The sequence below is a fragment of the Oncorhynchus mykiss genome, chromosome 3 (assembly GCF_057628025.1).
Source record: "Oncorhynchus mykiss isolate SJ-2025 chromosome 3, ASM5762802v1, whole genome shotgun sequence".
NCBI classification, from domain to species: domain Eukaryota; kingdom Metazoa; phylum Chordata; class Actinopteri; order Salmoniformes; family Salmonidae; genus Oncorhynchus; species Oncorhynchus mykiss.
In genome coordinates this window covers 32,542,583-32,567,049 of record NC_143024.1, presented here as the reverse complement: position 1 = coordinate 32,567,049, position 24,467 = coordinate 32,542,583, and the positions used below count along the sequence as shown (strand labels likewise).

General features: G+C 43.8%; 1 protein-coding gene across 5 annotated transcripts in view; it reads left to right on the top strand.

The window, feature by feature from the left end:
* The window catches only part of adam15 (ADAM metallopeptidase domain 15), a 32,922-nt gene that overhangs the window by 5,486 nt on the left and 2,969 nt on the right, over positions 1-24,467 (top strand). For 2 of the 5 annotated variants that reach the window (XM_021593155.3, XM_090228486.1), the window contains exons 3-22: positions 6,013-6,089; positions 6,329-6,407; positions 6,554-6,630; positions 7,569-7,791; positions 7,933-7,998; positions 8,150-8,221; positions 9,466-9,635; positions 9,794-9,878; positions 10,002-10,150; positions 10,385-10,562; positions 11,125-11,217; positions 11,573-11,768; positions 12,188-12,296; positions 12,477-12,672; positions 12,834-12,911; positions 13,039-13,150; positions 13,342-13,501; positions 14,507-14,621; positions 20,637-20,702; positions 23,039-23,107. In XM_021593155.3, the coding sequence (XP_021448830.3) occupies positions 6,013-6,089; positions 6,329-6,407; positions 6,554-6,630; positions 7,569-7,791; positions 7,933-7,998; positions 8,150-8,221; positions 9,466-9,635; positions 9,794-9,878; positions 10,002-10,150; positions 10,385-10,562; positions 11,125-11,217; positions 11,573-11,768; positions 12,188-12,296; positions 12,477-12,672; positions 12,834-12,911; positions 13,039-13,150; positions 13,342-13,501; positions 14,507-14,621; positions 20,637-20,702; positions 23,039-23,107 (2,370 nt within the window). The remainder of the gene's footprint in view (positions 1-6,012; positions 6,090-6,328; positions 6,408-6,553; positions 6,631-7,568; positions 7,792-7,932; positions 7,999-8,149; positions 8,222-9,465; positions 9,636-9,793; positions 9,879-10,001; positions 10,151-10,384; positions 10,563-11,124; positions 11,218-11,572; positions 11,769-12,187; positions 12,297-12,476; positions 12,673-12,833; positions 12,912-13,038; positions 13,151-13,341; positions 13,502-14,506; positions 14,622-20,636; positions 20,703-23,038; positions 23,108-24,467) is intronic. The other 3 variants (XM_021593159.3, XM_090228490.1, XM_021593156.3) reach the window with 2 other exon arrangements.

Below are 24,467 nucleotides of genomic sequence, written 5' to 3'. Positions count from 1 at the left end.
GAATGATTTTTAAGTAATTAATTTGCATTTTATTGCATGACATAACTATTTGATCACCTACCAACCAGTAAGAATTCTGGCTCACACAGACCTGTTAGTTTTTCTTTAAGAATCCTTCCTGTTCTCCACTCATTACCTGTATTAACTGCACCTGTTTGAACTCGTTACCTGTATAAAAGACACCTGTCCACACACTCAATCAAACAGAAGCCAACCTCTCCACAATGGCCAAGACCAGAAAGCTGTGTAAGGACATCAGGGATACAATTGTAGACCTGCACAAGGCTGGGATGGGCTACAGGACAATAGGCAAGCAGCTTGGTGAGAAGGCAACAACTGTTGGCGCAATTATTAGAAAATGGAAGAAGTTCAAGATGACGGTCAATCACCCTCGGTCTGGGGCTCCATGCAAGATCTCACCTCGTGGGGCATCAATGATCATGAGGAAGGTGAGGGATTAGCCCAGAACTACACGGCAGGACCTGGTCAATGACCTGAAGAGAGCTGGGACCACAGTCTCAAAGAAAACCATTAGTAACACACTACGCCGTCATGGATTAAAATCCTGCAGCGCACGCAAGGTCCCCCTGCTCAAGCCAGCGCATGTCCAGGCCCGTCTGAAGTTTGCCAATGACCATCTGGATGATCCAGAGGAGGAATGGGAGAAGGTCATGTGGTCTGATGAGACAAAAATAGAGCTTTTTGGTCTAAACTCCACTCGCCGTGTTTGGAGGAAGAAGAAGAAGGATGAGTACAAGCCCAAGAACACCATCCCAACCGTGAAGCATAGAGGTGGAAACATCATTCTTTGGGGATGCTTTTCTGCAAAGGGGACAGGACAACTGCACCTTATTGAGGGGAGGATGGATGGGGCCATGTATTGCGAGATCTTGGCCAACAACCTCCTTCCCTCAGTAAGAGCATTGAAGATGGGTCGTGGCTGGGTCTTCCAGCATGACAATGACCCGAAACACACAGCCAGGGCAACTAAGGACTGGCTCCGTAAGAAGCATCTCAAGGTCCTGGAGTGGCCTAGCCAGTCTCCAGACCTGAACCAAATAGAACATCTTTGGAGGGAGCTGAAAGTCCGTATTGCCCAGCGACAGCCCCGAAACCTGAAGGCTCTGGAGAAGGTCTGTATGGAGGAGTGGGCCAAAATCCCTGCTGCAGTGTGTGCAAACCTGGTCAAGAACTACAGGAAACGTATGATCTCTGTAATTGCAAACAAAGGTTTCTGTACCAAATATTAAGTTCTGCTTTTCTGATGTATCAAATACTTATGTCATGCAATAAAATGCAAATTAATTACTTAAAAATCATACAACGTGATTTTCTGGATTTTTGTTTTAGAGTCCGTCTCTCACAGTTGAAGTGTACCTTCTATGATAAGAATTACAGACCTCTACATGCTTTGTAAGTAGGAAACACTGCCGATTTTTAGGTCATCAAATACTTGTTCTTCCCACTGTATGTGTGAGATATTAAAGAAAACATGCAGTCACCACAGTGTTAGTTTCATTTCTTATGGTGGAGCAGGCGACTTGTGTCCTCTTGGGAGAGGCACTTGACTTGGCCTGAATAGCTTCTGTCAACGTTGAACCATGACTAGATCTACTTTGTCAGACAAACTTTCAGACAGTTGCCACATTGATGTTGGAAATAAATGTTTTAGAAGAAAATACAGACATGTATGACATGTTATCAGTTTGCAGGTAATGCTTTTTTGTTGAGTTGTTCTGCTGCTCAGTGCTCACCTCTCTGGTGCCTGCTATTATTAGCCTCCACACCAACTTGTTTATGAATGGACTTGTGACACACACACACACACACAAACACACACACACAGAGCTCTGTGTAAGGCGTGCAGCAGGGGCTTCACCTTAATACAGCTTAAGAAGGGGATCTCAGCTAATTCAGAGCCTGATCGCTCTGTGTTGACAGTAAGCATTTCTGCCACCCCAACCCTTTATCCTACCATTAAGACGGCCGAGTGTGTGAGGGGGGGCATTATTGTCTTACACCCAAGCATGGTAAGACTGATTCTTTACGTGAGGGGAGGAGGGGGGCTCCTATCTACTTAAGATAGTGTCTGTAGGGAAAGTGTGGTGGATTGAGCCGTTTAAAGAATGGTCTTGAGTTAATCTACAAGACCCTGCTGGGTAAAGTCCCCCCTTATCTCAGCTCGCTGGTCACCATAGCAGCATCCACCTGTAGCACGCGCTCCAGCAGGTATATCTCTCTGGTCACCCCCAAAACCAATTCTTTCTTTGGCCGCCTCTCCTTCCAGTTCTCTGCTGCCAATGACTGGAACGAACTACAAAAATCTCAAACTGGAAACACTTATCTCCCTCACTAGCTTAAAGAACCAGCTGTCAGAGCAGCTCACAGATTACTGCACCTGTACATAGCCCATCTCTAATTTAGCCCAAACAACTACCTCTTCCCCTACTGTATTTATGTATTTTACTCCTTTGCACCCCATTATTTTTATTTCTACTTTGCACATTCTTCCACTACAAATCTACCATTCCAGTGTTTTACTTGCTATATTGTATTTACTTTGCCACCATGGCCTTTTTTGTTGTTGCCTTTACCTCCCTTATCTCACCTCATTTGCTCACATCGTATATAGACTTGTTTCTACTGTATTATTGACTGTATGTTTGTTTTACTCCATGTGTAACTCTGTTGTTATATGTGTCGAACTGCTTTGTTTTATCTTGGCCAGGTCGCAATTGTAAATGAGAACTTGTTCTCAACTTGCCTACCTGGTTAAATAAAGTTGAAATAAAAATAAATAAAATCCCCAACCAGGGGTCCTGTTTATATAACCAGATCATTCATTATACCCCAAAAGTCATTCAAATCACTGAGTACCAAGTGAAGGTAATGCCAGTAGGCAGGCTTTTCCTATTGGTGAGGTTAGTTCTGGATATCCATGCACAGCGGTATAGAAAACAGTCAGAGGCACACATGAGTTCCAGTGAAATGGTTTTCACTCTTGCCTTCATACCACAATCTGCTGAACATCTATAAACAGGAAGTGTTCACTCTTTGGTCCATCAATATGAATCAGTCAAGTGCTAGGGAAGATGAGCAGAGCCAGCAAACACCACTTTCCCTTTGGGACTGGAGTTGAATGTGACACTCCTCTACCTCATGTTGTCCATTGTACATGAATTCACTTGGCTGTTATTGTAATGCAAAGGGATACACAAGTCATGAACTAACCCAGAGATTTCCCCCAGATAGTGGACGTGCACACCCCGTTCACATGTCCAGACTTGATCCATAAACAGGATCCAGGGCTGCTAAATAACAGACTAAATAACAGAGAAGCACTACAAGGACTGAGGAAGACAGACATCCCAGGAGCTGACTGATTGTATTTCCCTCCCTTGCACTCTTCTGTTGAGCTGAAAGAGCTGGAGAGGAATCACGACTTGCCCTGTCCCTGCCTCTCTCCCTTCCTCCGTTACACCCCCTCCGCCCATGTTCCCCTCTCCTCCTCCCTGGTTTATTTCTTCTGCTGTGGGTCACAAGCAGCTCTGGGTCTGAATGGACCCCACCCAGCATTCATGTGGCGGTGAGCTCATCTTGTTACTAGCAGGAGATCGGCCTGGGACATTTACCTCACTGAGGGAGAGAAGGAGAGGGGGGAAATAAGAGGAGGAGAGGGTGAAGGAGAGGTAATGGCAGCAGAGATGGAGTGGACATGGTTGTCGATAAGAGAGTGACAGAGGTGTAAGAAGCCAGTGAGAGTGAACCGAGAGACCTGTAGCGAGTGTGACGTAAGGGTTTAGCAGGGGGGAGAGAGTAGAAGATAAGAGAGAGAATGTAAGATAAATTGTAATGCTCAAATGAGAGGGTGAGAAAGGTAGAAGTGAGGCAACGACAAACAAAATGTGGAGAGGGTGGGTGTGTCATGGCTGAGCTACAGATATTTGGGTGTGATCCTCCACTAGAGCCCTGAACAGATGTAGCTCTGCTGTTCTCTGGAAGGAGCCCTGTTTCTACTCTGACCTCTCACCCCAAAACCCCAATCCAAGGCAGCTTGCCAAAAGCTGCAGATGTTTGAGTGTGTACATGTACTGTATGTCTTCCCATCTCTTTCTCTCCCTTATTCTTTCTTCTCTTTGGTTGCATAACTGACATTTTACTGTAGTTTGTTTTTTGCCTTGTAGTTTTTAGCCAGATCTCCACCATTGTGCCTGGAGTCTTTGTTGGTTACCCATTGGACTCTTGCCCTGGCAGTACAACAGCACAGACCCACCCAACATAAGTCAGTCACACTCTCCTTACATACTGTGGTGAATGACCTCACCAAAGCACTCTGATTATGATAAAGACTCTAGAAACTAGAAATTGACCAGAGTTGTGTTTTCATTCAAATGTATTGGAAATCCCCCTTAATTATTAGCATCTACTTCTGGAATTCCTCTTGGATTATGATATTCTTGGATGTGGAACCAGTTATATTTTGTACATATCCAATGACTGGGTTCCAGTGTGAATAGTTATGTTATTACTAATAGCCTCTTGGAGCCTATGGTGAAGGGACACAGTTGTGTCATATGAACCATGATGATGTTACAATATTTCTGGGACTGTGGACAGTAGAATACTTCTGAGTGAATTGGGTGTAAGTTGTTGTTGGATTTAGGTACCCGGCAATGACATTATCCAGCATGATTTCGCCGGTCCACAGAGGAGGTAGACTTTTTGGTTCCTCATAGTCACTAACCGCTACTTGGAACTGAACAGACCTCTCTGGCATATTGTCACCACCCATTTCCTTTCTGCCAGTACTCCTAGTTCTAGTCCCATATCCAAGCCTCTGCCAATTCCTGTCAGTTAGCTGGAGAGGAGAAAGCAGCACTTTGCGGTGGGGAAGGAGGGAAGCACCAACAGGAAGGGTTGCACTTACTCACTGTCTTCAAAGGTGGAGCCGCTAAATGCGCTAGAAAGTGACTGATTGGCAGGAAGAGAGACAGTGTTGAGGGGAGACAGGTTAGTTCCCGCTGGGGGGAATGACTATAATGAGATGGAAGCGCAGGGGAAACGGACATGAAAAGAGGGATAGGACGTCATTTATCCACTGCCCCGCTGCCTCTGCGTTTGGTGAGAGAAATGTGCAGCAGGTAAAGGAAGTCTATTTATAGCCTGGTCCTTAGTGCCTATGAGGGATAACCCTGGCTGACAGTCTGATTCAGCCCATTTGGGCTCTAGTATTGTGCTTAGGTGCCAGTGCCTACCAAGGACTGGGTGCTGCATGCATTTAGAGACTCGGTCTATTTCAGAGAGCATGCAGGTGTAAGAGTTGACAGGTAGTGCTCAGGGGCGGCTGCAGCCATAGACAAAGTATAACTTTAATCGCACCATCTCATTTCATGTCTGCTGACTGGTTTGATGGGATGAGTATTGATTGGCTGAAGGGATTCAAAGTATATAGTATTATCCAATCTGAGCATTGTGTAATAATGGAACTTTAGTGCAGAGAAAGGACAAGAGCTTCATAGCTGTCTACTACATCTGAAATGTTGTCCATCAGCCTCTAAAGGATATAGGTCATTGTGTACATAACCTGTTCTTTATGAACTATACAGGACTTCCTAAGCCTCAATCCTTTAACCTTCACAGGTTTATTAAGAAAGACCACATGGTGGTACTGGATATTACTGCTGTTTCACTAAGGAGATTGTCCCTTTGCCCCGTTTGCCACTTCAAGCTGCTCTTGGCTGCATTCGCTCATTAAGACACCCATCACATGCTAATCATGAATACACCATGTTGAAACATTGAGCGATTACAATAACAACAGCAAACAGTCATTTTTGTTGGACGACAAGTTAATTTGGCCACACAAAGTCCTTGTTCACCTTTAGCACAACAGTTGTTAGGGGGAAATGTCCAACCGGTTTTCGCAATACAGTTAGTTAAATTATCCACTGACTTATGAGGATAAAAATCACAGTACACATTACCAGGTGTATGTTTCTTCTCCTTTCACAGAATGGTCACCCAGACAAGCTACAGTGTGGTCTTCAATTTGGAGGCAGCATCTATCTTTTGGACCTGGAGAAAAACCAGTAAGCTCACTAACATAATATACTCCCTTTTGAAATATCAGAAAATGACATATATTTTAATATTAGGCCTTAGCTACTTGAATGGGGAGATGTGATGCTGAAATGGCCCAACCTTTGCCATTGTTGAGTTAAGACTTCATAGTTTCATAAAGGGGTTTATCATTAGCAATAAAAAAAAATCGGACTTCAGACAAATCTTCAGAGGAAGTAGTAACAGTAACCCTGTCCTCTCCCTACAGTGATCTCCTGCCCAAGCCCCCCAATGTCTTCTACTACCTCCCTAATGGCACTGGGGTTTCTTTAGAGGAGAGCACAGTGGTAAGTAATGTGTTGTAAATGTTCTGATTTGTTATAGGTAGAATTGTTATAGGGATAGTTAACGGTAAGTTAGTTCATATGAGCTTGGATAATAATGTTGTCATTATATTATGTTGACTACTCTCTCCCTGGTTGTTATCTCCTAGACTCACTGCTACTACCACGGCTCAGTGAGAGGCTTCCCACAGTCCAGGGTGGCTCTCAGTACCTGCTCTGGGCTCAGGTAATAATATCAACTCTCTGTCAAAACTACAGGATGGTATGTGGCCTGTCAAAATTAGGATAATTTCCCCTCTGTCACTACCCAAAGGAATCTACAATTTCACGGAACTTCACAAGCAAGGCAACAGCATGCGAACAATGTTCCCTGTAGATGTACCCAGTCAACATTCTTGATTTGAGAATGGTGCCCATGGAAGTGAGATCATACAAATTCATACTGTGTAATCATGCCTTTTAGGTTTTCCATTAAGAAATAGAGCCTAACAGCTCAATAAATTTACCCGCATGACCTTATGACCTTAAGCATATGCATTTCCTTCTCTGTTATGTAATGGTTAATGCATTTAAAACCAGTAAAGTGATCTAAACAGAGGTCAGCCTTATCCCACAATCACCCACCTCAGTTAAACCCTTTGTGGTGCACTATATGGTAAACCTATTATTATAAAGGGGAAGTCTTTTACTAAGGGCACTTTCACTTCACCTGCAGTACGGACAACGTCATGGTTATGTGAGTGGGGCGGAGTGATCGACTGTGAGGTGGCTTTAATCCAATCCAGATTAATCTGAAAGAACTCTGACCTCCTCAAGCATACTAATCACCCGATTTGAGAGAGCGCCAGTTTTAATCTGGGGTCCCTTCCGCTGGCTTGGATACTTTAGGGATATCCAAATGAACTTGGCGGAAATCCATGGAAAATCCTCTTGACCTTTATTTAGAGTTGGAGTTATTTAGAGCTCTTTACTGCGTGGGCAGACCATGTGGCCATATACTCGGTTTAGGGTCATGTTTATGTAGAAAGGGTCATCTGGTTGCTAGCAGAGCCTTAAACAATGTCCTCACCTGAAGTAACTGTATTTACTTTGAACTTGGACGGCATTTTCTGCCCCTGTTGACTCCCTGTTGAGTGAGTCCCTGTTTATTCCCCTCTCTCTCAGGGGTGTGGTGGCCATCAACTCCACCCTGAGCTTTGAGCTGCAGCCTGAGGAAGAACATGAGGACGAGGAGGGGGCAGAGGAGAGTGGAGGGGAGGAGGAGGAGGAGGAGGGGATGCACCTGCTCTACTCCACCAGACCTCTGGAGAGGGGTAGTGTTGGGGGCTGTGGGGTGTCCCATACACCTGTACCTCCCATCCACATCCCACCACAAGTCCCACACAGGGTGAGAGGGGCTGGAAGCACAATCAAATGTTTGTTTATCCTGGGATTAGAACTACTGACGTTTTTGCCACTGCTGGAAATTGTCGACAACGTAGTGTACATTGGCCCGAATGTCTTTTGTTTACACTTTGCTTTTTTGCAGAGTAAGAGGGATATTCTCTCAGAGACCAAGTACATAGAGCTTGTGCTTGTAGCTGATCACAAAGAGGTAATGTATGATAAGGCTAATGTACGACAATGCCCCCTAGTGTAAGCGAGGCACTGACATAGCTGCACTTTGAAGAGACCCCAGTACATTTAGACCAATCACATCATGTTCTGACTCTATTGTCCTAACCAATAACTGTTATTTTTTACAGTACCGTAACTATCAGAAAATCAACAAGACTATCATCTATCGAATGCTGGATGTGGCCAACCAAGTAGACTGGGTATGTAACCTAATATTAAAGTTGTCTCCTTTTCACCTCATTTAACACCTGATTTACTTGACAAAAGCCACATCTCAGTAAGTGGTCCAGGTAAGTCGTGACATGGCACAAGTGGTGGGGTAGGCCTTTCCTCTTCTATCGTCTCCTGCTCCTCTATTGTTTCTCAAGCAAGCAGGAGGTCGACGATATCGCGTATTCCCAATAGACCAGAACTCCTTGAATGCCCTACTCCTTGAAGTTTGCAGGTGTCTAAAAAACATTATTTTGCGAAAAACAAATGTTTTCACCCTTTAGTGTGTGTACTTTACTGTATTTATACTTGGGATATCACTTTTCAAAAGTCAAATTACATTTCTGGAGGATGTCTTACACCCAGTTTATTAGGTACAGCATCCCGTTCATGAAAATGGTTCGCTCCTACAGACAGTGTGTCACGTGGCTTGTTGTATAAAGCAGGCAGACTGGCATCAAGGCATTCAGTTACTGTTCGGTTGAACGTTAGAAGGGGCAAAAGGAGCGAACTAAGAAACCTTGAGCGTGGTGGGATTGTCGGTGCCAGACGCGTTGGATCCAGTATCTCATAAACGACTTTTCACCCACGACGGTGTGTTGGTTTTACAGAGAATGGGTCCACAGACAAAAAACATCCAGTCAGCGGCAGTCCTGTGGGTGAAAACAGCTCGATGAGCGGTTAAAGGAGAATGACAAGAATCGTGCAGGCAAACAGGCAGGCCACAAACAGGCATATAATGGAGCAGGACGCCACCTCACACACAACTTGTCAATCCTTGTCACGGATGTGCTATTGCAGCAGACAACAACAACTCCTATCAGCTAAAAGCAAGAAGAAGCGGCTCCAGTGGGCACCCTATCACCAACACTGGACAATTGAGGAGTGGAAAAACATTGCCGGGTCCAACTTAACCTGGTTCCTGTTGCGTCATGCTGATGGCAGAGTCAGTATTTGGCATAGGCAGCATGAATCCATGGCACCGTCCTGTCTGGTGTCAACGGTATAGGCTGGTGGCAGTGGCGTAATGGTGTGGGGAAGATTTCCTGGCACACATTAGGTCCTTTGATGCAAATTGAGCAACGTTTCCATGCCCCAAATAATTCAAGCTGTTCTGGAGCCAAAGGGGGATCCGACCCGGTACTAGATGGATGTACCTAATAAACTGGCCACTGTATATTTGTATTAGATTTTCATTGGTTTGTCAAGGTGGTCCTCATCTACCCCTCTCTAGTTCTACCGGCCGCTGAGTGTGCGTGTGGCTCTAACTGGGGTGGAGATCTGGAGTGACCAGGATAAGATCCAGGTTGACAAGAGTCCCTCAGACACCCTCAACCGCTTCCTGGAGTGGCGCACCAGAGAGCTGCTGCCACGCCTGCGCCACGACAATGCTCAGCTCATTATGTGAGTAGTCAAATGGACTTGGTTGAAGTTAATCGGTGCCTTTCTCACACCTGTACATTATGGAAGCAGATTCATCCCAAATACATGTGTATATACCAGTGGATGGCCTCTTTGTGAAAATAGACTAACTATAACTGTATGTGTTTGATCTGTTCCAGGGGGGGCTCATTTGATGGAACTACAGTGGGAATGGCATCTCAGTCTTCCATGTGCTCCAAGGACCGGTCAGGAGGGGTCAATGTGGTGAGTTAGTTAGCTTCAGTTAGGTTTATCAGTGGAGTACAGGGGTATCTGCCCCACAATGACAGTATAAGTCTGGTGGTAGACTGACTCTGTGTGTGTCTCTCTCTCCCTCTCCGTGGGTAGGATCACCTGGTCAGTGTACTGGGGGTGGCGTCCACCATTGCCCACGAGCTCGGGCACAATCTGGGCATGAATCACGACACGGCCGACCGGCGCTGCCAGTGTCAGAATGAACCACGCCTGGGAGGCTGCATCATGGAGCCATCTACTGGGTGAGGGTCTAGCGGGCTATGGTGGGCTAGGTTTGACGTGCATTACAGAAGCACCAGGCCATGCAATGTCGATGATACAAAACAGAGGGTCAGTTATGTGCAGCTGTGATCCTCACTTGCCTGATCCTCAGTTGCCTTTTATTATGTTCATTTTTAGGCACTTCATTTCAATGCACTTGTAAGAAGCTCTGGATAAGAGCATCTTGTCTTGTTCTCTTTGCCCCTCTCTTCCAGTTTCATGCCAGGCCAGCTGTTCAGCAGCTGCAGTGCCAGAGACCTGTCCCTCAGCCTGCTCCATGGTGGGGGGATGTGCCTCTTCAACGTGCCCCAGCCTGAGAAACTGCTGGGGGGGCCACGCTGTGGAAACCTCTACGTGGAGAAGGGAGAGGAGTGTGACTGCGGCCTGCTGGATGTATGTTGGACAGTAAATTTGATATTTTTAGGGAGGACAGCATAACTCACCATAGATGCAGGTTGATGTTTATTTGGATGAATCTTGCCCTGGAAGCAGCACTGAGCGGTTTCCTCTAGATGGGCCAATCAAAATTGGCTATATCATACAAAATTAATGAAAAAAAATTTGCTTTTTGATCTTAATTTAAGATAAAGGCATAAGGTTAGCAGTGTGGTTAGGGTTAAGGTTTGGTTTAGGTTTCAAATCTGATTTTGTGGCTTTGTGGATGTGCCAGCTACTGACCACCGTGCACAGCTGCCTCCTGGACAAGATTCATCCCAATGACAATTAACAGACTTTATGATTTAGGTCAGGGGTATTCAATTAGGGGGCCCGTGAAAATATATATATCAAATTTCACATTTTATTTTGTTATTTCAATGTTTATGTTACTAACGTATGATGGGGGTCCCAGGGTCGCCAGTTTGCCTGGGAGGGGATCCCTGGGAAAGAAAGGTTGAAGATCCCTAATTTAGGGATTAGGATGAACTATTAAGTGTCTCTGTCTCTGGGTGTCCAGGAGTGTAACGATCCCTGCTGCAACGCCACCACCTGTAAACTGGTTCCTGGGGCCCAGTGTTCCTCCGATGGCATCTGTTGTGACAACTGCAGGGTGGGCAAGCCTCTCTGCCTCTGTCTCCTTCACTGGACTCTTACTGACACACACTCACACACTCAACCCCATCACTGAACACACTACTGAACACCTACATTTAAATCAGCTCAGTTCATTAGTCTCATATTTATTATAACTATAATTATATATGTTATGTTCTTGTCTATTACGGTTCTATATTTTGTCATGCATGTTTTATGTGGACACCAGGAAGAGTAGCTGCTGCATGTGCAATAGCTAATAGTGATCCTAATGAACTAAACTATTACATGATCTATCACAAGAAGCTGAACAAAGGTCCAAATCATAAACTCCTTTACTGATCTACTGTCTATTTTCTCTGTCTGACCAGCTGCGTTCAGGTGGATGGATGTGTCGGCAGCCCCTGGGGGAGTGTGACCTCCCAGAGCACTGCACTGGTACCTCTCCCTACTGCCCCCCCAACGTGTTCCTGCAGAATGGCGAGCCCTGCGAGGAAGGCTCCTCCTACTGCTACAGCGGTGTCTGCGCCAGCCTCAACACACAGTGCCAGATGTTGTGGGGACCTAGTGAGTTACACTATTGGTCAAATGTTCTGGACCCGATAACCATTGGGAGTGATACCACTGTGGGGAGCTAGTGGCTAGTTATTTTGACTTGTTTCAGTACTTTTACCAAGTACTGTGGAACCTCAAGAGATCTGAACCCCAGAGTTCTGGACTGACTGGTCAGCGGAACTGGAACTTTTAAAAGCAACAGAGAACACTTCCCTGGACAAAGGATTCCTATATATAATGTCACCACTAGTGTTTGATTGAAGAAACTGTTTTGGCGAGTTATTACATCATATCAAATCTTCATATGCCATATGTTGCAGAGATGGAGAATTAAGAATGGCTCATAAACTCAGGAGGCAGTGTTGTTCAGACACTTTTACTGTAAAATCTTTGAGACAACTAGGATTGTTTGAACTCCCCTTTCTTTTCAGATTCCACCAGGGCTCCGCCTGTCTGCTTTTCCTCCGTCAACAAACAGGGCAACAAATACGGCAACTGTGGCCAGATGGCCAACGGAACCTACATTCCCTGCCCTAGCAAGTAGGTACCACGTTCATTAAGGAACATCGTAGCAAATGTTTTGCAACAGATTAGACATTAGCATATTTTATTGGTAAATTCCTGTAGTCCTGCCCTGATTCAGTCCTTTTTCTTCCATTTGGTGCCTAATGAACACTTCCATATGTCTGACTGTTGCTCTGACTGTGTCTGACTTTTCAGAGATGTGCATTGTGGGAGGCTCCAGTGCCAGGGAGGCAACGACCGTCCGTTGCTAGGCACCAGCGCTGAGATCCTGACCACCAAAGTAAAATTTAACTACAGCGACTTTGTCTGCCGGGGAACCTACTTCCACCTTGGCGACGACGTCTCCGACCCTGCCATGGTGGCACAGGGCACCGCGTGTGGTCTTGGCAAGGTGGGCATTTCCTCAACTATAGAAATACAATGCAAAATACTTCTGTTTTTGTGGAACGGGTCATTTGACCCTTTGGAATAGGGAGGTTTGCTGTGTTGTTATCTAAGCTTACATGCATATCTAAAATGATGATTGTTATTACTGACCATGTTGTGGTTCAGGCCTGTTGGAACCAGCGGTGTCAGGATGTGTCTTTGTTCGGCGTCGACGAGTGTCAGAGCAAATGCAACGGACACGGGGTGAGCAAGCCAGCTGCCTGTCTCCCCTTATAGAAGTAATATTGTATAGCTCTCAATTGACTGGTCCAAACTGTTGTTGATGTTAAATGAATAATATGGCTCAATATCCTCTCTCTGACATTGCCAGGTGTGCAACAGCAATAAGAACTGCCACTGTGACGTGGGCTGGGCTCCTCCAGACTGTAGGTACACGGGCCATGGAGGCAGTGTGGACAGTGGCCCTGCAAGAGCACCTAGAGGTACTTCACCGTTCCTCTGTTAATGCACAACTTGACTGCACTCATAGATTTACACTCCATATCTTAATCAAATCCTTGAGAAATTGGGACACTGTATCAATAAAAGTAGGATGAAATAAGTAACATGCACCCAGCTTTAATTCTATGTCTGCCATGATAACCAAGACCTCCAATTTTTTCTGTATCTCCAGGATCTGACCCGGCACGTGTGGCCTTGCTGGTCATCTTCCTCTTCATCCTGCCAGTGGTTCTCCTCTTCCTCGCCCTGCGTTTCCCCCGCTGTCACCGCAACCTGCCCTGTCTGGGCACTACCAGCCTCTTCCACAAGGGCACCGGACGCCAACAGAGCCGGTGAGAGCCCTGATCCAGGGGATACCAGCTGTGTTCACATATTAGTTACAGTGTTTATATAGCATGTATATGTTTGCGCAGTGCAGAAAACCGCTATCAGTATGGATAGAATTTCGGCCATGGTGTTTTTTTAATAGCTATAATGGAATGAAACCTTGTGCATGTCTAATTATCTTGCACTTCATCAATAAATGGAGGTCAGAGTTAACTGTGTTTTTCACTACTCATAATTCAGTGGGGTAAGTGTGGCCCATTGTGAGAGTTGGGGCTTGGTGTTTGCCGTGGAACAGGCTAAAAGGTACTAAATGTTAAGGGTAGAGTAAAGGCATGGAATTAGTTTCTAGCTGCTCAGTTCTGGGCTGTGTATTTACGACGAATCGTTACTGAAGTGCAACAGTAATGCTTAGTGTTCCATATAACACCCAAGAGTCTCTCTAGTTTGCAAAAATATCTGTGAACGTTGGTCCATATTAAAATAAGTCACTATAATCTAAAGAGAGAGAATTTGATTGATCAGTTTTAGTTCAACATATGTTTTTTGAGTAATCAGCTCAGATACTAGCGATGCACTTTAAGTAGGATGTAACGACCAACTAAATGCTACGAAGGCTTTGGGAAACTCACCCCAGTTTAGTTCCCCATTTCTTCAATGTTTTAGATAAGACTCCTTTAGAGCCGGTTTCGTGGATAGTGATGGTGACCATTCTGTAGAGTCTCAGTTTTATAAGCTTATTTTGAGTGTTACTTCTGTCAACCTCATTTCTACTTCTACTGTACCACTGCAATGACCTCTGACTCTTTAGAACCAGAACTGATTATTCCCCTAGGTTGTAATATCATGTGTATTGTAACCAAACAGCCATTCTTTGAGGGCTGGACAAGTGTTATAGAGAAACATCATTCTTACCTCTTATGACAGTGCTCAGCTTACTATTTGTTAGCACCCCATTATTGAAATTGTGGTATGAACTTTATGGTAATGTGTGAGTGTGTGCTGTCTCCCAGGACCCCGGCCACCGAGCGAGTGGATGCTCGTAACGGGGAACAGGTTCAACCTCTGAGGTACCACTGGAGCCGCCAGAGTGACATCCAAATGACCCCATCGCTGCCTTCTAACAAGGTACCACGATGACCCAGCCTGGCCTTGCCTGACTGTCACTCAAATAGTTTTTCCACCTACACTGTTCATATGTGCCCTTATTATAGGTACAGTGCATTGCGAAAGTATTCGGCCCCCTTGAACTTTGCGACCTTTTGCCACATTTCAGGCTTCAAACATAAAGATATAAAACTGTATTTTTTTGTGAAGAATCAACAACAAGTGGGACACAATCATGAAGTGGAACGACATTTATTGGATATTTCAAACTTTTTTAACAAATCAAAAACGGAAAAATTGGGCGTGCAAAATTATTCAGCCCCCTTAAGTTAATACTTTGTAGCGCCACCTTTTGCTGCGATTACAGCTGTAAGTCGCTTGGGGTATGTCTCTATCAGTTTTGCACATCGAGAGACTGACATTTTTTCCCATTCCTCCTTGCAAAACAGCTCGAGCTCAGTGAAGTTGGATGGAGAGCATTTGTGAACAGCAGTTTTCAGTTCTTTCCACAGATTCTCGATTGGATTCAGGTCTGGACTTTGACTTGGCCATTCTAACACCTGGATATGTTTATTTTTGAACCATTCCATTGTAGATTTTGCTTTATGTTTTGGATCATTGTCTTGTTGGAAGACAAATTTCCGTCCCAGTCTCAGGTCTTTTGCAGACTCCATCAGGTTTTCTTCCAGAATGGTCCTGTATTTGGCTCCATCCATCTTCCCATCAATTTTAACCATCTTCCCTGTCCCTGCTGAAGAAAAGCAAGCCCAAACCATGATGCTGCCACCACCATGTTTGACAGTGGGGATGGTGTGTTCAGGGTGATGAGCTGTGTTGCTTTTACGCCAAACATAACGCCTTGCATTGTTATCAAAAAGTTCAATTTTGGTTTCATCTGACCAGAGCACCTTCTTCCACATGTTTGGTGTGTCTCCCAGGTGGCTTGTGGCAAACTTTAAACGACACTTTTTATGGATATCTTTAAGAAATGGCTTTCTTCTTGCCACTCTTCCATAAAGGCCAGATTTGTGCAATATATGACTGATTGTTGTCCTATGGACAGAGTCTCCCACCTCAGCTGTAGATCTCTGCAGTTCATCCAGAGTGATCATGGGCCTCTTGGCTGCATCTCTGATCAGTCTTCTCCTTGTATGAGCTGAAAGTTTAGAGGGACGGCCAGGTCTTGGTAGATTTGCAGTGGTCTGATACTCCTTCCATTTCAATATTATCGCTTGCACAGTGCTCCTTGGGATGTTTAAAGCTTGGGAAATCTTTTTGTATCCAAATCCGGCTTTAAACTTCTTCACAACAGTATCTCGGACCTGCCTGGTGTGTTCCTTGTTCTTCATAGTGCAGGTGCATTTATACGGAGACTTGATTACACACAGGTGGATTGTATTTATCATTATTAGTCATTTAGGTCAACATTGGATCATTCAGAGATCCTCACTGAACTTCTGGAGAGAGTTTGCTGCACTGAAAGTAAAGGGGCTGAATAATTTTGCACGCCCAATTTTTCAGTTTTTGATTTGTTAAAGTTTGAAATATACAATAAATGTCGTTCCACTTCATGATTGTGTCCCACTTGTTGTTGATTCTTCACAAAAAAATACAGTTTTATATCTTTATGTTTGAAGCCTGAAATGTGGCAAAAGGTCGCAAAGTTCAAGGGGGCCGAATACTTTCGCAATGCACTGTACATGAAATCGATAACACTGACTTTGTTGTAATAATATTAGCTATTTAGCAGACGTCAATCTCTCTGAGTTGACCCACATGAAAAAATACTACAGTTTACTATAGAATACTATAGTACTTACTATAGAATTCTGTAGTAAACTGTAGAATAGGGATTAACATGGGTAATCGAGATCCCTTGACTGACCCATGAACACACATTTTCCGAAAAGATTAAATGACAACACCTGGAAAATTACAAAAATGCTCCCCAATGTCAGCACTAATGCAATTCCACAAAATACACAACATGCGCATTTTCAGATTAGCAAAATATTTAAAAGCACATTATCCAAACAGGATGTCGCATGGTAGCCTTTAGTCTAGCGTATTTACTTCACACAAAGTCACGATAACTTCAAAGTACACTCGTAATTGCACACGCGACTCAACTGCAGTTAATGAACCCTACAGGAAAGCCCTACAGTATAGCCTATAAAACAACATGTGCCTCTTTGAGCTGTCATTGCCTCTTCAGTGAGTCTTCAGACAGTCACAAATTTGATAGGCCTATGCACAATTTATTACATATTCATCTCTGTCACAGGCATGAAATCTATGGGTAGGGATGAGGGGAAAATAATATATTCTCCTGTCCTAAAGCCTAGGCTATTTTCTAATCCAAAACCCTGACTCTTGTCCTGCATGAAAATTCCTAACTTTATTCTGTAATCCATAGGTTGCATTATCAAAGCATGTCTCTCACCTATGCATGTCAAAATACCGCTTTAACATCTCTTTAACTTCTCAAACTTCTCTGCGCTGTCTCGGACTTGCTGCCATAGAGCTTCGGTAGAGAATGTGAGCTCAACAAACAATATGGGAGTAGATATGGATGTTTTGAAAACAGAGTTACTTTGACGTTTAAACTATTTCCACTCTTCATCTTCCTGTTATTCTTGAGCTGATCTGCTATCCGTATGATCATTAACTCGATTTTTGCCAAAAAGAGGAGATATTCTGTCATTCGTTGAAGGTTATCTAGCAAGCTTAGCAACTTTGGTAATTTGACTTTTTTTTGACTGTCGTTACAAAGTTTGAGTGATTCAACAACTCTACTCTGGGTGTGCTCTGTGTCGAGATGGCTTACTGCTGAAATTTGCTGAATTAATTGAGGAACGTAAGGCTCAGAATTTATGAACGGCCTGTTTCGCAATTCACAACGATGTCATTGGCGATCAAACACAGTTACTTTATCATTACTAAATATCAGTTTCATTTTCTCTGAAATCTTTACTCTCTTATTTGGGGAGAACCCTGGCAGAGTGACCATATCTTGGTTTTAAACTCTTTAAATGGGCACATCTGACTTTTTTGCTATTTATCGGAACTTTCAGGATAAATATGAATTATTCCCAGTATTGGAACTTATATGGAAAATATTAATCCCTACTGTTGAATAATATGCTACACACTGTAGTATCCCTCGATCGTGTAGTGTTTACTATATAATTTTGTAGTATGCTGTACAACACACTGGTATTCTCCTCGATTGTGTAGTGCTTACTATATAGTTCTGTAGTGTATTGTAGAATACTATACTACACACTGTAGTATACCTTAATCATGTGTAGTAGTTACTATAGAATTTCTACCTACAGGTTATGGAAATGTTTTAGTATTTGTCCAGTAGGATTCCTCAAGGACAAAGCCACCAATTCTATGTCAAAGATAATAAAACTAAAACACTATAATAAATACTATAGTATTTTAGGCTTGGGCAGTATACCGTATACTGGGGTATTTGGAAATAGCCACAGGATGGTTTTTCAATACTGTCAATATCTTTGAAACTATTTATTTTATTATTTATTTTAGCTACTTTTTAAGTAGGGTACCTGTAGTCAACTTGTGCAATACGTTAGGAGATAAAGAAGATTGCATTCTTCATTCCACCTGTCACATTATTTTTCATTATGAAGTTTACTGATAGTCCCTAATCACATTGTGTTTGTTTACAAGCACACAATGACAAAAGACCGGAGCCTTGTGAGTCACACACTGTTGCGCAGCACACGCCAGGTGATCTAGATACAGTATGGAATTCATCACTAAATGTTTGACAGCTAGATATCTTATAACTGTTAAGTTAACTGTCTAAAATATACTCAATACTCTGTAGTTGGGCATTTGGTTTGCTAGTTTAGTAGCTAGTTATCTATGAGCCAGCAGATCCAAGCTGCTTGCTTATAGCTGCACTAGGTTCAAACAGCATTCCTGTGTAGATTAAAATGTACCTCAATCCAGGGATGAGAAATGTATTGTACTCCTAATTGTCCCATTGTCTTCACGGTGTAACAGTTGGGATAATGGGACAGTTCGGAGTACAACGCATTTCTCATCCCTGGATTGAGGTACATTTTCTAAGCCATATCTTGCGCTGACTCCGTGGTGTCTTAATATACACAGGAATGCTGTCTGAACCTAGTTGCAGCTGTAAGTCAGCGGGTAGAATTTTCTGGCTGGCTGGTTATCTAGCTAAGTGGTTAGCTTCTTGCAAAATCAGCATTGCTAACCTTTGGATTACAGAGGCTCAATGGAGTTTGAAAATAGCACCCCTTCTGTTCAGTGCCGGTATTACAGAATATTCCGGGATAGCTCAAGGCCGGTTTGACAATCTGGACACCGCCAAAGCGTAAGCTCTAACTATAGAAATACTACTGCATTTATACTATAGTAAATTGTAAATACTACAGTCATGTCCACACAAACACTACAGTGTACAGTAAAGTCAAAAAACACTACAGTGAAAACTATAGTATATAAATATAGTACTACTACAGTATTTACAGTGCCTTCAAAAAGTATTCAGACCCTTTGACTTTTTCCACATTTTGTTAGGTTACAGCCTTATTCTAAAATGTATGAAATTGTTTCTTTCCCGCATCAATCTACACACAATACCACATAATGACATTTTTGCTAATTTATAAAATAAACTGGTCGAGAGCCATGCGTCCTCGGAAACACGACCCAACCAAGCCGCACTGCTTCTTGATCCTGGTTCATGTCCGGGTTAGGGGAGGGTTTGGCCGGCAGGGATATCCTTGTCCCTTCCAGCTTAACCTGGAAGCCAGCCACACCAATGTGTTGGAGAAAACACTGTAGACCTTGAGACCGTGTCAGCGTCCATACGCCGGCCCGCCACAGGAGTCACTAGAGGGACAAGGATATCCCTGCCGGCCAAACCCTCCCCTAACCCGGACATGAACCAGGATCTCTAGTGGCACAGCTAGCAACTGCGATGCAATGCCTTAGACCATTGCACCACTCGGGAGGCCCTCTCTGTACTTCGCTCCCTTCATCTTAACCTCATTCCTGACTAGTCTCCCAGTCTCTGCCACTGAAAAACATCCCCACAGCATGATGCTGCACCACCATACTTCACCGTAGGGATGGTGCCAGGTTTCCTCCAGATGTGACACTTGGCATTCAGGCCAAAGAGTTCAATCTTGGTTTCATCAGACCAATTTGTTTCTCATGGTCTCAGAATCCTTTACGTGCCTTTTGGCAAACTCCAAGCTGGCTGTCATGTGCCTTTTTACTGAGGAATGACTTCCGTCTGGCCACTCTACCATAAAGGCCTGATTGGTGGAGGGCGTTTTTTAAAGGTTGGAGCATTGATCAGAAAACCAGTCAGTTTCTGGTATGACTACCATTAGCCTCATGCAACACATCACATCTCCTTCGCATAGAGTTGATCAGGCTGTTGATTGTAGCCTGTTCCACTCTTCAATGGCTGTGCGATGTTGCTGGATATTGTCGAGAACTGGAACACACTGTCGTACAAGTCTATCCAGAGCATCCCAAACTTGCTCAGTGGGTGACGTGTCTGGTGAGTATGCAGGCCATGGAAGAACTGGGACATTTTCAACTTCCAGGAATTGTTTACAGATCCTTGCAACGTGGGGCCGTGCATTATCATGCTGAAACATGAGGTGATGTCAGCGGATGAATGGCATGACAATGGGCCTCAGGATCTTGTCAGGGTATCTCTGTGCATTCAAATAGCCATCGATAAAATGCAGTTGTTGTAAACAAATTTCCAACATTTTAGAGAAATAAGCTTTTTGTGTGTATGGAATATTTCTGGGATCTTTTATTTCGGCTCATGAAACATGGGACCAACACTTTACGTGTTGCGATTATATTTTTGTTCAGCATATGTTCAAGAAACCAATTCATTTTTTCTCAATCTGAGTTGTATATGTTCTGCTTAATTCTAATAACTAATTTACCCCCCCAATGCATGTTTCCATTGGCTGTCAAAACCCTTTGCCTCCTGTTTTCTCCTATCAGGTTCAGGACAGACCTGCTCCGCCTACTAAGCCACTTCCTCCTGACCCTGTCTTAAAACAAGCGCAGGTAACCTGGCCTAGGCCTGTGAGGTGATGGGTAGCTTGAAAAATGCTTGTGTGTGCGATGCAATGAGATGAAATCTCTAACTTATTTATCATTATTTATCTATAAGAATCCTCATGTTTTCTAGAACTAACATTCTGTCTTTATGTATGTGTAGTTGCAATATTATAGCAAAGCCGTGTTTGTTCCTCTACTTTTTCCAAATATCCATCATTAGATAAGAAAGAAACGGCCAGCCCCCACCAAGCCCCTGCCCCCCGACCCCAGCCCCCCTAACAACCAGGTACAGTCAGAGGTTGCCATTAATGACGAGATCTTCGTCCATATGTTGTAATAGTTGTAGTTATTGTTCAGAGCTGTGGTTCCAAAATTGATTCTCAAGCAATCACCGTTTTTGTATCTGTTTAGAGGGCCATGCCATCACACTGTTTCTTTAAAATTATTCTATGAGGGGGCCTCCTGAGTGGCACAGCGTTCTAAGGCACTGCATCGCAGTGCTTGAGGCGTCACTACAGATCCGGGTTTGATCCCAGGCTGCGTTGTTAGGGGAGGGTTTAGCCAGCCAGGATCTCTTTGTCCCATTGTGCTCTTGTGGCAAGCTGACTTCCGTCGCCAGTACTGTGTTTTCTCCAACAAATTTGGTGTGGCTGGCTTCCGGGTTAAGGGAGCAGTGTGTCAAGAAGCAGTGCGGCTTGGCAGGGTAGTGTTTCGGAGGACGCATGGCTCTCAACCTTCACCTCTCCCGAGTCCGTACGGGAGTTGCCGCAATGGGACAAGACTGTAACTACCAATTGGATATCACGAAAAATATATTCTATGAGGATATGACATGTCAGTCTGAATGGAAACCTGCATGTACAGGGTGACTTACAAATTGATGTTGAAAACCAACCACAGCATTACTTTGATTATTTAGCATTACTTACTGGCATGGGGGGGGAGCATGTTCCTCCTAGTAAGCGCCAACAGTAGCCACAGCGTCTAATGCTTAACAGGGGTTTATTTTGGACAAGATTAACTCTCCTGTTTAGATGTGTAAATCTGCACTTAGCAAAATAACCCTCTACATGAGCGAACTCTATCCCCAGCTTAGATCTGGAAGAGTAGCCTATGTGCTGAGACACAATAATTGAACCAGTTGACAAAGACCTGTGGCTCCACACACCAGAGTTGTTAATCTCTTTATTTACATTCACTTTCGTAAATTGCGTGTCGAAACTTCTGTGATGATGCCTAAAAAACACGGTAGGCATTATTACATAACATTCAAATCTAGAGCTACATCGTTAATTAGCTGACGCTCTAAAGTCAATGTACGCTGAGTGTACAAAACATTAGGAACAACTTCCTAATTTTGAGTTGCAATCCTTTTTGCCCTCATTAACAGCCTTGAATCGTCGGGGCATGGACTCTCCAAGGTGTTGAAAGTGTTCCATAGGGATGCTGACCATTGTTGACTCCAATGCTTCCCACAGTTGTGTCAAGTTGGCTTGAGTGGGTGGTGGACCATTCTTGATACTCTCGGGAAACTGTTGAGCGTGAAAAACTCAGTAGTGTTGCAGTTATCGACCCACTCAAACCGGTGTGCCTGGCACCTACTATCATACCCTGTTCAAAGGCACTTAAATATTTTGTCTTGCCCATTCACCCTCTGAATGACACACATACAGTTCATGTCCCAAGGCTTAAAAATCCTTCTTTAACCTGTCGCCTCCCCTTCATCTACTGTACGTGGATTTAACAGGTGACATCAATAAGGGATCATAGTTTTCACCTGGATGCACCTGGTCAATCTGTCATGGAAAGAGCATGTGTTCCTAATGTTTTGTACACTCAGTGTAGATTCCCTACCACAGTTCCTCAAAAAGTGTCTTGGTCAAGTTGCTGATTTCTAACGTTTGTTCAGTGTGGGTAAATCCACATCATCTGTATGGCTTTGAGAAGCACTGGTGTCGCTCATCTTTCCCTCTTAGATTCCAATCATGGAAGTAGATGATGTCTCGTCAATAGTAACGTAATGGATTCTCTGCCATGACTTTAGAGTGCATTTGTTACCTGCATGGAACTGAGCATGATGGTGAATGAATAGAGGTAGCTGTCTCGTCTCTGTGGTTTGCTAATAGAAATGATTTGTGTCTTTGACATCTCATTGCATGAGAATTCATCTGAAGTTTGTTTTTTTTATCGTACAAAAAGCAAACGTTTGAGTATTGTGACTTCTCTGGAGTCTCATTCAGAATAGCTGAATAGTCCATTTCCTTTGGTTGGTCTCTTCACCCCTCTCTCTCATTCTGTCCATCTATTCCTCCTGTTCTTCTGTTTTCCGTCCATTATTCTAGCCATCGTTGAGTCGGCCGGCTCCTCCCACCAAGCCTCTACCCCCTGACCCTGTGCTAACAGGCAGCCAGGTACCAGAGTAGCATGTAGACATGGCTGCATGTGGGTATTGGCATTGGGTCTGATTGGTTGATTTATGTGATGAGTGGGGTGGGTTGGTTAATTGATTGTGGAGGAATTGAATGGTTGATTGTGTGGTTAGTTGATGAGTCTGTCGTTGATTCGATGGATTTAATTATTTGAGACAATGAATCTAATCACGCTAATCAAGCTTTAGTTCAGAATTGTATTGTATTGCTAAATTTACAGTTGTGTGCAAATGCAGATAAAAAAGCACTTCATATTCACTCACTTGGACAGAAGTGGAAGTGGCTCTAAAAAGTTGGTTACAAAAAGAATGCACAGCTAATCTATACCTATAGCTAATGGCAATGTTAACTATTTGAAAATAAAAAAATATTTAGGTGAAATTTGCATTTTTAACTGCATTTTATTGATGTTGATACTTCATTTGCATATTAAACCATGCTTAATATATTGGTGTAGTGTAAATACACTCACTGGTACAGCACCCCGTTCACAAAAAGGGATCGCTTCTACAGACAGTGAGTCACGAGGCCGTGGCTTTCTATATAAAACAGGCATCGAGACATTCAGTTACTGTTTGATTGAAGGTTAGAATGGACAAAATAAGTGACCTAAGCAACTTTGAGCATGGAATGATAGTCGGTGCCAGGCGCACCGGATCCAGTATCTTAGAAACGGACGCCTTCCTGGGCTTTTCACATGAGTGTCTAGGGTTTACTGAAAATGTTGTGACAAACAAAACATCCAGTCTGCGGCAGTCATGTGGCCAAAAAAAGCTTATTGATGAGAGAGGTCGAAGGAGAGTGGCAAGAATCGTGCAAGCTAACAGGTGGGCCACAAACAGACAAATGGCACAGTACAACAGTGGTGTGTAGAATAGCATCTCGGAATGCAAAACTCGTCAGTCCTTGTCACGGATGGGCTATTGCAGCAGACGACCACACCGGGTTCCACTCCTATCAGTTAAAAATAGCAAGAAGCGGCTCCAGTGGGCACGCGATCACCAACACTGGACAATCGAGGAGTGAAAAAACATTGCCTGGCGTGAGCTGCGCAGTCCCAGACCTTAACCCAATAGTGCATTTTCGGGATGAGATGGAACAGGCTGTTCGCAGCATAAATATACCACCGTCCAATAAGCAGCAACTGCATGATGCCATTGCGTCAGCATGGACTAACCTCCTTGTGGAACGTTTCTGACCCCTTGTGGAATGCCCAGACCCTCTACTAGATGTGTGTACCTAATAAACTGGCCGGTGAGTGTAGTTTGCATCGTCCATGTACAAGCAGGCAACCTTCAACACATCGATATCAGCAAGTCGCATAAATGATTTCTAGTACTAT